At 34.3% G+C, this 15,149-nt stretch overlaps 1 protein-coding gene across 1 annotated transcript; it reads left to right on the top strand.

Moving 5' to 3' along the window:
• The first annotated feature begins 3,675 nt into the window (after positions 1 to 3,675).
• Positions 3,676 to 5,926, top strand: LOC145955523 (uncharacterized). The gene is made up of 2 exons (XM_083070360.1): positions 3,676 to 3,828; positions 4,019 to 5,926. The coding sequence occupies exon 2, from the start codon at positions 4,024 to 4,026 to the stop codon at positions 5,725 to 5,727; it is 1,704 nt and encodes a 567-aa protein (XP_082926486.1). The 5' UTR covers positions 3,676 to 3,828; positions 4,019 to 4,023; the 3' UTR covers positions 5,728 to 5,926.
• Positions 5,927 to 15,149: the final 9,223 nt, after the last annotated feature.

Below are 15,149 nucleotides of genomic sequence, written 5' to 3'. Positions count from 1 at the left end.
TCTAAAAGTCCCTAAACCTCTTTGATATTCATCCAATTCTCTTATCCCTTCACAAGAAGAGTGTGGTGAGAATTGAAGTGGCTTATCTCTTCATCAAGGAGTGGCGCCTCTTGGGAGTGTTCTCCACCAAACCGTGGTGGTTCTAAGGTCTCCTCCTCCATTGGAAACCTTAGCAAAGCTTAGGAAGAATCAAGGAGCCAAAGATCTAAGGAGGAGCTTGAAGAGGAATCAACATCAATCCGGTTTCTCAACAAGTTTTCCATCATTGTAATTGAATGTTCTAAGTCTAGCATGTAAATGTTATCAATTCTTTTCCAATAAATCTAATTTATTTTTTCAATTTATCACAAATCAAACAAGTATTATCAAATTCAATTTTAATTTCTTTATCACTAAGTTGGCTTATACTAAGCAAGTTATGTTTCAACCCTTCAACAAACAATACATTTTCAATCAATGTTGAGGAAGAAGAGTTACCAATATTTCCACAACCAAGAATCTTCCCTTTGTTGTTGTCACCATATGTAACAAATCCCTCATTCTTTAATTTCAGACTTGAGAAATTTGAAGGATCTCCAGTCATATGTCTTGAGCAGCCACTATCAAGATACCATAGCAAGCTTTTGGCTCTCAAGCATTCCTACAAAATCAAAAAATTGATTTAGGTACCCATGTGAAGGGTCCTTGATGGTTAGTTCTCAGCCTTTGGCCCTTTTTGATCCAAATCATTTCACCATTTGGAACACCATATTTTTTAGAATAGCAATTTCTTATTGTATGTCTTTTCTTACAACAATAAAAGCAAGTAGTTTGTTTTATGAAATTGCCTTTAAATTTTCTAAAAGATTGGTTTCTTTTGAAAACTTTTTCTTTTGATGACTTGTTCATGCTTTGATTAAAACCAAGTCCACTTCTACCAAAAGCATGTCTTTGCTTTCCCAAAATGATAATCAAATTTGCATTTCCATTTGTGAATTTTGCAAGAGAGTTTTTCAAATCAGCATTTTCTTTTTCCAAAACCTTGTAACTTTCACAATCAACTATTGAAGAAGGGGAGGTTTCACAATGAGCTTCATTGAAATTTAAAATTGTTTGCAGATTTTCATGTTCATTTTTCAAATTTTCAAGCTCTTGTTTAGCTCTAATTAAAGCATTTTCATACCATGACAATTTGCTTTTAAGCTTAGAATTTAAAGCATCTAATTTCACAACCTCTTTGTGAATTTGAATGAAAGATTCTTGAAGTTGATCATAATCAGAATTAGATTCAAGATCAGAATCACTTACTATTGTATCTTGATCAGCTCCAGCCATTAAACATAAGGTTTTTTCCTCAAATTCAGATTCATCACTTGTTGTGCTTGAGTCATGGTCTTCCCAAGCTATGTAGGTTCTTTTTCCTTTGTTGTTTTTCTTCCATTTATTTTCCTCTTGTTGCTTCTTTAGAAGGTTGGGGCATTCAGCTTTTATATGGTCTGGTTTTCCACATTCAAAATAATTGTAAGAAGATGTGCTCCCTTCATCATTCTTATTTGCCTTCTTGTTGAACTTGTAGGGGGATCTCTTTTTCTTTCTTAGGAATTTTCTGAACTTCTTGACCAGCAAGTTGAAGTTCTCTGAATCAGAATCTTTAGAGCTTCAGTCCTCACATATTTCTTTGCCTTATTGACTGATTTTAAGGCTTTTAGAGACACTCCTTTTTTGATGGAAGTGAGTAGAAGTGGTTGATATTCTTCTTCACTCTCCACCTTCAATCCCTTTTTTCTCTTAAGGTTGACACGCCAATGAAGAGAGAAACACCTTGAAGAAGCTTCAATGGTGGAGAAGCAACAAGGAGGTTCGATAGCTTCTTCAAGAAGCTAGAAGATTGAGGCACCAAGGCACAAAGGTTGAAAACCTTTGTGAAGGAACCTAGGGGAGAGAGTTCTCCACGAAAATCTAAGGCTTTGGAAGAGAGAATTTTGAGAGAAATTCTGATTATTATTCATCCAAAGTGAGGAAAAATGTTAGAGTTACAAATATATAGAATGAGGTAGCTTAGGGAGCAAGCTAACTTTAACCATGGTTCAAGTGAACCATGGTTGAGTTGCTTGACCGTCCAAGCTAGTTAAGAGGCTTGTGGAGCAAGCTTCTCACTTAGCTTGCTTGGGAAGCAAGCTACAGAGAAGCTTGTAGAACAAGCTTCTCAAAGCTTCAAGACATGAGAAGCACTTCAGCCAAGGAGAAAGGATTAGGCAAGCTAGGCGGCCTTGGGTCCATTTTGCTCACTTTGTTTATTTCAAAAATGTTTGATTTGGTTTAGTTAGGTTCATCCAAAAATGACGAGACCTAGATAAATCAAATCTATAAAAAATTAGGAGCAAAATGAGTCTAATATGTAAAATTTTGCCTAGGGCCAATTCTGGCCCAATTACTAGTCACACCCTCAAGCATTGCTAAATGTCACCCCACTTCTACTACTGAAAAAATAGAAAAAGAGTGTACTTCAAAATTAGGTTAAATGGAGTCAAAGTCTCCAAGTAACCTACCCTAGAAACATTATACCATGGTCTATGAACTGAAATAAAATGCCTCACAAATACAAAGGCAAAAATAAGCCTATACAAGGAAACTATGTACAAGTTTATATACAACATATGAAAAGGTCTTCAACATCATCACATTCCTCTTGGTTCTTTTAAAGTATCACCTCTTGGATTGCTTGGTCTTGGCATATTTCCATCATCCCCTCCCTCTTGAAAATGAATTGACCTCAAATCTCGAGAGTCTTCATGATGGTCATCCACGCCGCCTACAAATATATAATAACATTCATTAAAGGTGACATTGTCAATCCAAACATGTGAAAGATATATCCTAAGAGGAATCCTTTGATAGAGCCTAATAAAGAAATTAATGATACTAGACCTTCTAAGATAATGAATAGGATCCTCTCCTAAAGAAAATCTAGAGATATTACTAAATCCTAAGAATGTGCTAAAAGTAATACTATAACATCCTAAAGAATTAATTCTAACAACTAGAAAATCTTGCATAAAGTACACTATGTGGTAACCTAGGCATACCCTAGAAAATAAGGAAAATAAAACTAGAAAATTTCCTAAACAATTTTGGAGTATATTATTTGTTGGATTTATGAAAAATGTTAAATTATTCTCAATAAAAAGTATGAAAAATGGGGTATTATAGGAGTGACAACAAATACATTAAAAAAAATGGCATATAGATCCTAAAAGTAGAACATATAGGGACCCTAAAATATAAAAGAAGAGGTTCGGGGATCACAAAACATAAAATCAAATAGCACACGAACCCAAAGTTGTAAAAGTTAGGGATGTGTGCAAGGACGGAGCCAAGGGGGGACCTACGGGTGCCACGGCCCCCCCAACAATTTTAATTTTTTTTTATATACATATATATTACTATATGGCACCCCCTATTTTTAATATAAACTCATATGTATAATTAAATGAATAACCCAAATTTATTTTTTTATTCAACTTTTGGACTTCTGGTACGGCCTGCTATGTGGTATCACTTTGGAATTTTTTTTTTTTTAAAAAAAATGTAGCGCCTCATTTGATCATTCCAATTCTTGCCTTCTCAATTCTCAAGTAACACTGGCAATAGGAATAGGATTGGGTAGTGACTATTGACTAGTTAGCAACTTAGCATCACAATTCACAGCTTGCACCACGTCAATCAATAATCATCAATTCGTCATTGATTCTTATTTCATAACAACACCTGCACCGCATCATTGGTTCTTCAATCTCTCCTTGGCTCCTTGCGTCTTCAATCTCTCTTTTTATTTTAGTTCTTCAAAAGGTAAATTAACACTTCTTTTTTGTTACTAATATTTTAATGAATGTTTTCTTTTAATTGTTTTAATATTTTCCCCTTTGCTATTATGCTGAAAACCCTTTTCCCCTCAATTTAATTAGAATTTGTTAAGAGTGTTACTGTGTTAGTGTTGTTGCCTATTTCGTATGATTTTTATAGTTTTAAATTCTTTTAGGTTCAATGAAGATGAGGAAGACAACTATTGAATCATTTTTCAAAAGAAAAGAGAGAGATGATGAAGAAACACTGTCTAATACACCAATTTCAAATTTAGATACAAATGTTGATGATGTTGCTGAAGTTGATGAGCAACAGCCACCTCCTCCCAAAGCTTTGAGGACTGAACAAGAACCAATTGAGAGTGGTACCTTGATTCGCGATCCTGGAAAACGTTTACAAATTTGGAACTATCCTATTAATCAACAAGATGATATTCGTAGGGCGTATGTGAAGTTTGGACCATATCAATTTTTAATGGATTTGTATCCACTTTCAGGTCTTGAAGATCATCCTCGCCGATTTCAAGCTCATTGGTTTAGAATGTTTTCTTGGTTAGAATATTCACCGGAAAAAGATGCTGCCTATTGTTTTCCATGTTTTTTATTTTCTAAAAAACCAAGTCCATTCACTTCGGCAGGATTTAGAAATTGGAAGAAAGTGAATAATGGAAAAGATTGTGCATTTTTATCTCACATGGGGAAAAATATTAATTCTGTTCACAATGCTGCTCTTAGATGTTTAGAAGATTTCAAGAATCAATCATGCCACATTGATAAAGTGTTGAACAAGCAAACTTCACAGCAAATTCTAAGCAATCGGTTGCGTCTTAAAGTATCCATCGATGTGGTTAAATGGTTGACATTTCAAGCTTGTGCTTTTAGAGGACGTGATGAGAGTTTGTGGTCAACAAATCGAGGTAACTTTCTTGAAATGATTAAACTCTTAGCTTCTTATAATAACGAAGTAGATCAAGTTGTCTTGGAGAATGCTCCTCAAAATGCAAAATACACTTCACCTACTATTCAAAAAGAAATTTTAAATGTTTTTGCTAGAAGGGTGCAAAATGAAATTCGAGAAGAGATTGGTGATGCAAAATTTTGTTTGATTATTGATGAAGCTCGAGATGAATCTAAGAGAGAACAAATGGCTATTGTTATTAGATTTGTTGATAAGAATGGATTTGTTAAAGAGCGCTTCTTGGATTTAGTACATGTGAAAGATACTACATCATCCACTCTTAAGCAAGAAATCTGTTTAGTATTGTCTGACATAATTCGAACTCGGCTTAAAAAGGATTCTGTGACAGTTGAGCATCATTATCGTGTAGATATATTTACTGCAGCGATAGATTATCAATTGAAAGAATTGAATAGTAGATTCAGCGAGCAATCAACTGAACTTCTTATGTTGAGTGTAGCTTTGGATCCTAAAGATGCATTCAAATCATTTAATGCTTGTGATATTTGTAGTCTAGCTAAGAAATTTTACTCTTCAGATTTTTCTGACCAAGAAATGATTCATATGGAATATGAATTGCAACATTATGAGTTTGATGTGCCAAAGGATCCCAAATTTCATAATTTGTCAACTCTTGGTGAATTATGTCAAAAACTAGTAGAGGTTGGCAAATCAAATGTTTATCCTTTAATTGATCGATTGATACGACTTGTTCTTACTCTGCCCGTGTCAACAGCAACTACAGAACGTGCTTTTTCAGCTATGAAGATTATAAAAACAAGTTTGCGCAACAAGATGGAAGATGGTTTTCTTACTGACTACATGATTGTTTATATTGAGAAGGAGATTGCACGAAGATTTACAACTGATATGATAATTGATGATTTTTACTTCATGAAACAACGACGGGCACAACTTAAGAAATAAAGGTACATACTTGAATAACTTGATCTTGCAATATGTTCGATATATTTATCAAATGTAAATATGAGAAATAATTTTTATTAAATTATGTTAATTATTATCTAGTTTTGTCAGATAATATGCTTTTGATACTTTAATTTTCATTTATTATAAATTATATATTATTTATTCTCGGCCCCCCAGTATTGAAATCCTGGCTCCGTCCCTGGATGTGTGGATCCAAAATCTAAAAGGAGTGGGCACGAACATCAAAAACATAAATAATAAAATGTGGGCACAAAGACCTAAAAAATAAAAAGAATGATTATTAAGGACCTAAGTTGTAAAAGAAATTGATACATGGATTGTGAAACTTTGGACAAGTGTATCAATTCTTGTAAGTAATAAAATGAAAAGAAGTCTAATCATCAATTTTACAAGAACTTGTAACAATCAATTAATCTAATTTAATGTTAATTATAAAAGTATATAAAATATTTGTTTAGAAGAATGCAAAGAGTGTATTTTTAGAGTTTCAATATTAAAAAGTGGTTAATAACAATTGATAAATTTATAATAAAAGATGTTAAGAATTAATTTAATCGACTTTTCTTATATATATCATTTTTAATTATTATTCAATTTAAGATATTATTAGGTTAATTCGATAACTAATACAAGTACTTAAATCTTAATTTTTTAGGTGAGAAATTTTAAATTCCTTAATTAAAATCTCAATTCTTTATTAAAGTTAATTAAATAATTTATATTAAAATTAAAGGTTTAAAAAATTGACTAATAATTCATATTTTATTTCTAGCAATAAGCATTATTAGTGTTATTCAAAAGTTTTTTCAACTTCAATTAATTCTATGAGACTATACAAAGGGTGATCAAGGCAAAACATGCATTAAGAGAGGAAGAACATTAATTAACCGAACAAAACTTAATTGAATAAAAATAGGAAAAGTTTAATGAATTTTGAGTTAACTACGTCAAATTCCAATAATAAGTGAATTAGTCGCTCATGGCTAATGGAATCACACAAAGAAACAAAAGGAGACTTTGAAGAACTTGTTGTAACATACTAAGTTTTCTAAAATTGTTAAAAAAATATTTTAATTAATAAAAAGGATTTTATATAATAAATTAGAGACTTTTTAAATAATTATGAGTGTTTTATTTAATTATTAAAATTTTGTGAACTTATTATGCTTATTATATTATATGGAGAGTGATGTTTTTAATTAGTATGTTTTAATTAATTTGTTTTATTTATTTAAATAATGGAAAGTGGTTTCAAAAAAAGTTTTAAGAGAAGGGAGACAATTTTATGCTTCATTCTTTCTTATGCTCCTCTCTATCTCTCTAAACCAAGAGCTCTAAGAGGAAAATGTAGAGGCAACAAGAGCACATCCCATTTATCATCAATTGTCTTTTGTGGTAACGAGAGTGAGATTTCTCTATCTTGAATTAGACCTACCTATTAATTATATATATATATATATATATATATATATATATATATATATATATATATATATATATATATATTTATTTATTTATTTATTTATTTATATAAATTTTGATGAATTACTCTACCAACTTGCCAAACCTTCTTGAAGTAGGACGAATTAATACTTTAACCCACTTTTAATAAACACGTCAGTTTGTTTCGCCTTGTTTGTAGCGAGTCAAAACAAGTTAGACTTACTTATTTTTCCAGCCTAATAAAAATAATTTTTTCTTGTTATTTTTAATTAAATAAGAATTTTTAAAAATATATACTTAAATGAATTGATAACTAGAAGTGAGATAAGGGAAAAGAAAAAGTAAAAAAAAAAATTTTATTTATAAGAACAAAAGTATAATATAATAAATAATAGTAAATTTTTTTGTTATAAAAATTAAATAAGAACTGATTTAACAATAAAATAATGGTTTAAAAAAAAAGTGAATAATGAATTAAAGATATAACACAGCGAAAGTGAACAAAAAAATACTATTTGGGTAGTTACTTTATGTTTTCCTTTTCAACAATTTTCATTGTGTGATAATTGCGTGTCACATGCATTGTCATTGAAACATCTCTAAATCGGTCTCTTCTTGGTGGAATCTTCTCACTTCATGCATGAACATGAACATGAACATGAACATGAACATGAACATGAACATGAACATGGTGGTGCACGCCTCACTCACATCACATGCATATGTGCCTTCAATTCTAACGTACCCATTCATCGAAAACCTGTCATGTTTCTTACATTGGATTACTTAATTCAATTACCAGCAACTTTGTTTCGGGTTTCGTGTACCTGTCAAGTGGATTTCATTTACTTTAGTTATTTTTCTTTTATTGATTTAATTTCTTTGTTCGTTTTGTGTCGCCCCTGGATTTGCCTATCACTGTGACCAGTTTGACCAATTGAGACACTTTTCTTTGCTGCCACGAAATGGGTCCACCATTCACAGCAGGTATAGCCCTACAGAATCCAAGTTGGCTAGCTACTAGGGTTTTTTTTCTTTCATAAAGGTTTAGGTGTGTTCAATTCCACAAGTTTATTATTGACTTCCCCCTTTTCTTTGGTAAAACAAAATAAATAAAGAGAAAATAAAATAAAAATGTAAAAGCTGTTTAGTAAAAAAATATAAAAGGGAAGTTAATTAATTTAAAAATAATAAATATTTTATTTATTTCTTTTTATTATAATAATAATTTTCTTTATTATTTTATTTTATATTTTAAAAAATAAATCATGAGAGAGATTCATTTATTCTAAAAATGTGTTAGAGTAGATTAAAAAAGAAAGGAGATGATTTGCAAAGAATTGAAAAAAGTTAAGTTATTTGGAGAAAGTGATTTGTGAGAATTTAGGAGTAAATAAATACAAATCTCATTAAAAAAAATTACTCGAGATTTACTAAGAATCTTAGAAAGAGAAAAAAAGGTTCTATACATTACTTGCTTTTTTTTTAATCTCATTTTATTAAATAATGGTTAGATATAATAAAAATATATAATTTTAAAACATTAATTTCTTTTATTTCTTACATAATTTTATTCTATCAAATAACTAAAAATTTTATTCTATTTTCTATCAAATCATTTCCCATATATTTCCTATCATTCCTTTCAATTTCTCCTCTCCCTCAAACAAAACATAAAAATAATTATTAGTAGAGTTACTCCGGTTAATAATAATTTGTAATTTATATTAAATTTTGATAATTTTATCATTAAAATAATTTTTTTTAATGAATAGATCAAATGATTTATCTATCTGACCAAATATCATCATGCACATTTTACCAACCTCTTTCATGGTTAAATGAAAGGAAAAACAACATTTGATTTTAAACTCAATTTCAAATTTTGTAATGTAGTTAGTAGACTAGAACGAGACGTTCTCAAACTAGAACAGGTCGTTCCAACACAAGCTGTTATGCGTAAAATTCGAACCTAGAATGGGCCGTTCCACTTTGGGAACGAGTTGTTCCAGACAGGGTTATTATGGGTTAAAATGCAACCCAAAACGGACCGTTTTGGTTTGAGAACGGGTTGTTCTGGATGTGAATTTTACCCATGATGAAGGAATGCAGAACGAGCCGTTCCGGATCCGAAACGGGCCGTTCTGAATCCGAAACGGGCCGTTCTGGCTATTCCTGACTTCTATAAATAGGCGTTGGGGACAAGAGAGAAAGGGAACTTAGAGAGAGATTTTAGAGAGAAGTTTTAGAGAGAAGGACTTTGGGTCTGTGAGCTACTTTTTCTCCCAAATTTCTCTGTATGATTTTTCTTCTCCTCTAGATCACTAATCTCTTTTGTCTTCTCTTGGAATTCAGGCTAGGAAGCTTACTTTTGGAGGGTTGAAGTCTAGGAGTCGAGCTTTGGAGGAAACTTCTTCTTTTTCTCTGTTCTTGGTTATTCTGAGCCAATTTTCAGGTGAAGGAAGCTAGAATGTAGGTTGTTTGATTTTATGAGAGTTTAGGAACTCCATTGATGCATGAATTTCGAGAAGTGGTGGAATTGAAGAAATTCCTCATTTTTGGGGGTTTTTGGAAAAAAATGGGGTTTAGATGATTTTGATGTGTTGATTTGTTACATGTTGAATTTGAGCTCATTTTTTAGTTGTATGAAGTTTATAAGTTGCGTAATTGATGGAATTAAGTTGTTTACATGTTGTTAAAGTTGTCAAAGTTGTATGGTTGAATAGAAAGTTGTCAAGTTGGTATGTGATGACTATTGTAGTAAAGCTAAATGAAGGGTGTCTATAGTTGTAAAGTCGTAAAGTCGATATTGTGTTGGCTATAGTTGCTCTAGTTGTTTAAGTAAGTAGTATAAAGATGCCTATTGTTGTAAAGTTGAAAGTTGCCTTAAAGTTGTTGAAGTTGAGATTGATGACTATAGTTGCTTATTGTTGTAAAGATGACTATTGTTGTAAAGTTGTTATGATGCCTATAGTTGTAAAGTTGTTATGATGCCTATAGTTGTAAAGTTGTAAAGTTGTCTATTGTCGTAAAATTGTAAAGCTGCCTATTGTTGTAAAATTGTAAAGTTGGGGACATATGGTGAAGATATATGTCCTATGTTGAGATACATAATACTGAGGTGATACGTTAAAAGTTGTTTTAAAGTTAAATCCCTTAGTATTGTGTGGGCGACATGAAAGTAGTCGATCCATGTTATGGTTGAATGACCAATTTGAGTAAGGTATCTAGTTAGAGATGTAGTCTTTGACTAGGTACTGAGGGTGCATGGTACTTGGAAGGTAGTGGGTGGGCTAACTCCATATGTGGATTGGTTATGCAAGCCAAGGCCGTGGTAGGCCCATACCCAAACCCTGCCTTGACAGTAGTACTGAACCTCCAAGTCTAAGTGGCACACCCGAGTAATCGCCTATTGTTGTCTATACCTGGTTCTCTTCGGAGTTCCTAACGATGCCCTATACTGACCTGGTTGAGATAGATCAAACATTGGATTCGGTAGGGTTTATGCTACCTAGACTGCTCAACCTAAGTTGTTGGAGATCTCCTAGTTGTATATGCGTGATGACGCATTAAATTTTAAGTTATATATTATTGGTTGTTGTATTAAAGTTGCTTCTAAGTTGTATGCATGAGTTGAGTTTTTATGTTGAACTGTGTGGTTGTGTTGTGATGATGATTGGATGAATTAGTAGTATAACATTACCCCATACTTGTATGAGTTGTTGATCACTAGGCCTAAAGGAGAAGTTTTCGAAGTTGCTCATCCTATTGTGCGGATTGAGAAAGTTGTGGTGCTCTAAGAGCCCAATTTGTTGAAAAACCCTCCTTGGGAAGTTGTCCTTTGGAGTGGATGTTGTGTTTTCCTCCTCTAGGACTTAATTAGTCGATCCCGTGTATGGGCAAGGTCGAGACACACGTGTATGAAGCGACCACGATATAAGGGACAGACCGAGCTATACTGATTACAAGCGACCAATTTGAGTAAAGTACGATGTGTTAAAAATGTTGTTGCTATTATGATGAGTTGTTTAGTAGTTTGCATTGAGGTGTTCATACTGTGTTGATTAGTGTTGATATGTTGAATATAAGTTGAAATGATGTTAAGATGTATGGTATATGTGATGTTTGTCTTCTGTGTCGGATGTGAAGATGATTATATAGTTGTTATGTTGCATATTTAATTATTATGGTTGTTTATTGAACTCTAGCTTACCCTTCTGTTTCCATGTGGATGGACTGCGATGATCATACCATATATGGGAGAAGATTAGGGTTAGGTTGGAGCTGGCTGCGGTGACCGCTGTGGGAAGTGGAATTTTGTTCCTAGTGTCAGAGTTACCCTCTTGGGTACCTGTTTTGTTGGTGTTTGACCGACACTAAGATAGTATTATTTTGGATGACTGTATATGCATAATATAACATTTTGTATGTAAATATTTATTTTCTTATTCCTTCTTACATATATGTGTATTCTGTCATCCACTCTAACATTTTATTTTAGCTCACTAATAGATTAGTGCGATTCTACTAAGTGTAGAGTGATACAGGAACGTGCATAAGACTCCAGCTAGGATCAGCCTTATTAGTAGTTAGTTAGCCACGTGGCACATCATGAGCCACCAGTTAGTTAGAAACTGCCAAAATTAAGAAGGTTGATTAGTTCTGAATTGTTTCTGAAGTGTATATAACAGTTCCATCGATTTCAATTGATTCATTCATGACTTGTAAAAATTCTTCCGTAAAATTCCTCTCAATTCAATAAAAGTTCTAGTGTTCGGACTCCATTCTCGTTTCCTTGGAATCCCTACCCATTCTTCTTCTTGGTTCTTCTTCGAGATTAGTTCTACCTAGAATAACCATATCAATTGGTATCAGACTGTTACCTTCCAACCACAATCACCATGGCAGATAACACCCGCACCGTTCGCGAAGATTTTGAGAACTTCAAGACTTCCATGGAATCACGTTTCGCAGATCTAGATACATCGTTGGAATCACGCTTCATGGATATTGGGGCTTCTTTAAGGAATTATCTTGAGGAAATGCTTCAAAATCGTCCGCCCCCTTCTTCTGCCGCCACCGGAAATTCCTCTCGCCCTTATTCTTGCAACATGAGGCTTGCGCGGTTGGACTTTCCTCGTTTTAATGGAGATGGCATCAAGAACTGGATTACCCAGTGCGAAACCTTCTTCTCAGTAGATCAAACCCCTGACGATTACAGAGTCCGTTTGGCTGTGATCCATTTTGAAGGGAAAGCACTCCAATGGCACAGTGCTTATGTGAAGAATGTGGGCATTGACAAATTGCCATCATGGAAAGATTATACAGAAATCTTGCTGGAACGACTTGGTGAAGTTTGTGAGCATCCTATGGCAGAACTCATGAGACTTAGGCAAAGAGGTACTGTAACAGATTATCACAATGATTTTGATGCCATTGTTTCTCGAATTGAATTGTCTGAGTCACATCAATTGAGTTGCTTTCTTGGTGGTCTAAAACTGGAGATTCAAATGATGGTTAGAATGTTCCAACCTACTTCGGTTATGAAAGCCTTCTCCTTAGCTAAAATGTATGAAAATGCTAATACCACTGCTACAACAGCAAAACCATTTTCCAGAATACCTAAACTTAACCCTGTGACCAAACCACCCCTGTTACCCAACCCTCCCAAACCAGTGGACAATAACAAACCCAAAACACAAACTACTAAACAGCTTACTCCTGCCTTTATGAGTGAAAGAAGGGCTAAAGGATTGTGTTATTTCTGTGATGAGCCCTTTACTCCTGAACATAGCAGGACATACAAGAAACTTCAAATCCATGTTATGGAATTAGAAGACACCTCTGACTCTGAAGAAGTGGTGGACCCTGATGATGATTCTATTGTTGATATCTGTTCAGATCCCTTAATTTCAGTCAATGCCTTGACGGGAGTTACCAAATTCAAAACCATGAGAGTTACAGGTCAATCAAGGAAAAAACCCTTACATATTCTCATTGACAGTGGCAGTACACACAAATTCTTGGATGTCAGTGTTGCCAAGAGGCTAGGATGTAAAATTGAGGATATGGATTCTGTTACTGTGACTGTGGCTGATGGTGCTAGAGTTCAAATTAATACAATGGTTAAAGGGTTTTCTTGGCTAATCCAGAACACTGTTTTCACCTCAGATATCATGCTCCTGCCCCTGGGGTGTTGTGATATGGTTCTAGGCATAGAGTGGTTGATTACTTTAGGTGATATTACATGGAACTTTGACAAGTTAACCATGGTGTTCCATGCTAAGGGTAAAAGACATATTTTGAGAGGTACCTCATCTACCAATATTAGGACTGTTCGAAAACAGCAAGTGCCTAAGACATTAGCTGCTGGTGTCCACCTCTCAATGCTGCAGCTCTGTGACTCTGGGGATGGGATGCTTCTCCACTCCCTGTCCACTCATGCTGATCCTTCCTCCATTCATAATAGTATTGAGCAACTATTACTCCAATATGCAGATGTGTTTGCAGTACCTACTAATCTTCCTCCTTGGCGTCCCAATCATGACCATACAATTCCTCTGATACAAGGTTCTAACCTTGTCAATAAACGGCCCTACAGATACTCTAAACAGCAGAAGAATGTCATAGATAGCTTGATCCAAGAGTCCTTACAGAGTGGAATTATAGAAAACAGCAGTAGCCCGTATAATAGCCCAGTTGTGTTGGTTGGGAAGAAAGATGGAAGCTGGAGACTTTGTATTGACTACAGGGAACTTAACAAACACACGGTGAAAAATACATTTCCTATACCACTGGTTGATGATCTGTTGGATGAACTCCATGGTTCCACGGTGTTTTCCAAGATAGATTTGAGATCTGGATATAATCAGGTCAGAATGGATGTAGAGGATATCCATAAAACAGCATTTAAAACCCACTCAGGCCACTATGAGTACTTGGTTATGCCATTTGGCTTAACCAATGCCCCTGCTACATTTCAAGGATTGATGAACTCAGTATTTAGTGAGTTTTTGAGGAAGTTTTTGCTGGTTTTTTTTTATGACATTCTAGTGTACAGCAAGAGTATTGAGGAGCATTTGCTGCACCTACAAACAGTTCTGATCACCATGAGAGCCAATGCCTTATTTGCCAAGAAATCTAAGTGTTATTTTGGGGTCACTAGAGTTGAATATTTGGGTCACTTTATCACAGGCAAGGGAGTTTCTACTGATCCTGCAAAAGTAGAAGCAGTCAGGAATTGGCCTTTTCCTCAGACACTAAAGCAACTAAGGGGTTTTCTGGGATTGGCAGGGTACTATAGACGATTTGTGAAGGGCTACAGCACTATAGCTAAACCTCTGAATGATATGTTAAAAAAGGATGGTTTCACTTGGTCTTCTGAGGCTAAACTTGCTTTTCAGTGCCTTAAGGTCCATTTAAGCCAGGCACCTGTTTTGGCTTTACCTGATTTTACACAACCCTTTGTACTGGAGGTAGATGCTTCTGGCATAGGGTTAGGTGCTGTCCTGATGCAGAATCACCATCCAATTGCCTTTATAAGCCGAACTCTGAATATGCAGCAGCAGTCCTTATCTACATATGAGAAGGAACTCCTTGCTGTTGTCTTTGCTGTCCAAAAATGGAGACATTACCTACTGCCTAAGCAATTTATCATCAGAACAGATCACAGAAGTCTCAAATACATTCTGGATCAACGACTTTCTACAGCCTTCCAACAGAAATGGTTGGTCAAGCTTATGGAATTTGACTTCTTAATTGAATATAAGCAGGGCACTACAAACTTGGCAGCTGATGCTTTTTCAAGGGTGGAATGTACTGCTATCTCCACTCACCAACCCAATTCTAACTTGCTGGATGCAATTAAAACTTCTTGGCAGGTTGATGATTCTCTACAGAAGCTGATTGCTGAGGTTCAACTTGACCCTTCTTCACACAAGGCGTTTTCGTGGACA

This window comes from Cajanus cajan, chromosome 3 (assembly GCF_000230855.2).
Source record: "Cajanus cajan strain Asha chromosome 3, NIPB_CcT2T_4, whole genome shotgun sequence".
Classification (NCBI taxonomy): domain Eukaryota; kingdom Viridiplantae; phylum Streptophyta; class Magnoliopsida; order Fabales; family Fabaceae; genus Cajanus; species Cajanus cajan.
This window is presented reverse-complemented; position numbering and strand designations above follow the sequence as displayed.

What these genes read in the sequence shown, in the direction of transcription:
- LOC145955523 (XM_083070360.1), top strand. Translation starts at nt 4,024, where the DNA reads ATGAAGATGAGGAAGACAACTATTGAATCATTTTTCAAAAGAAAAGAG.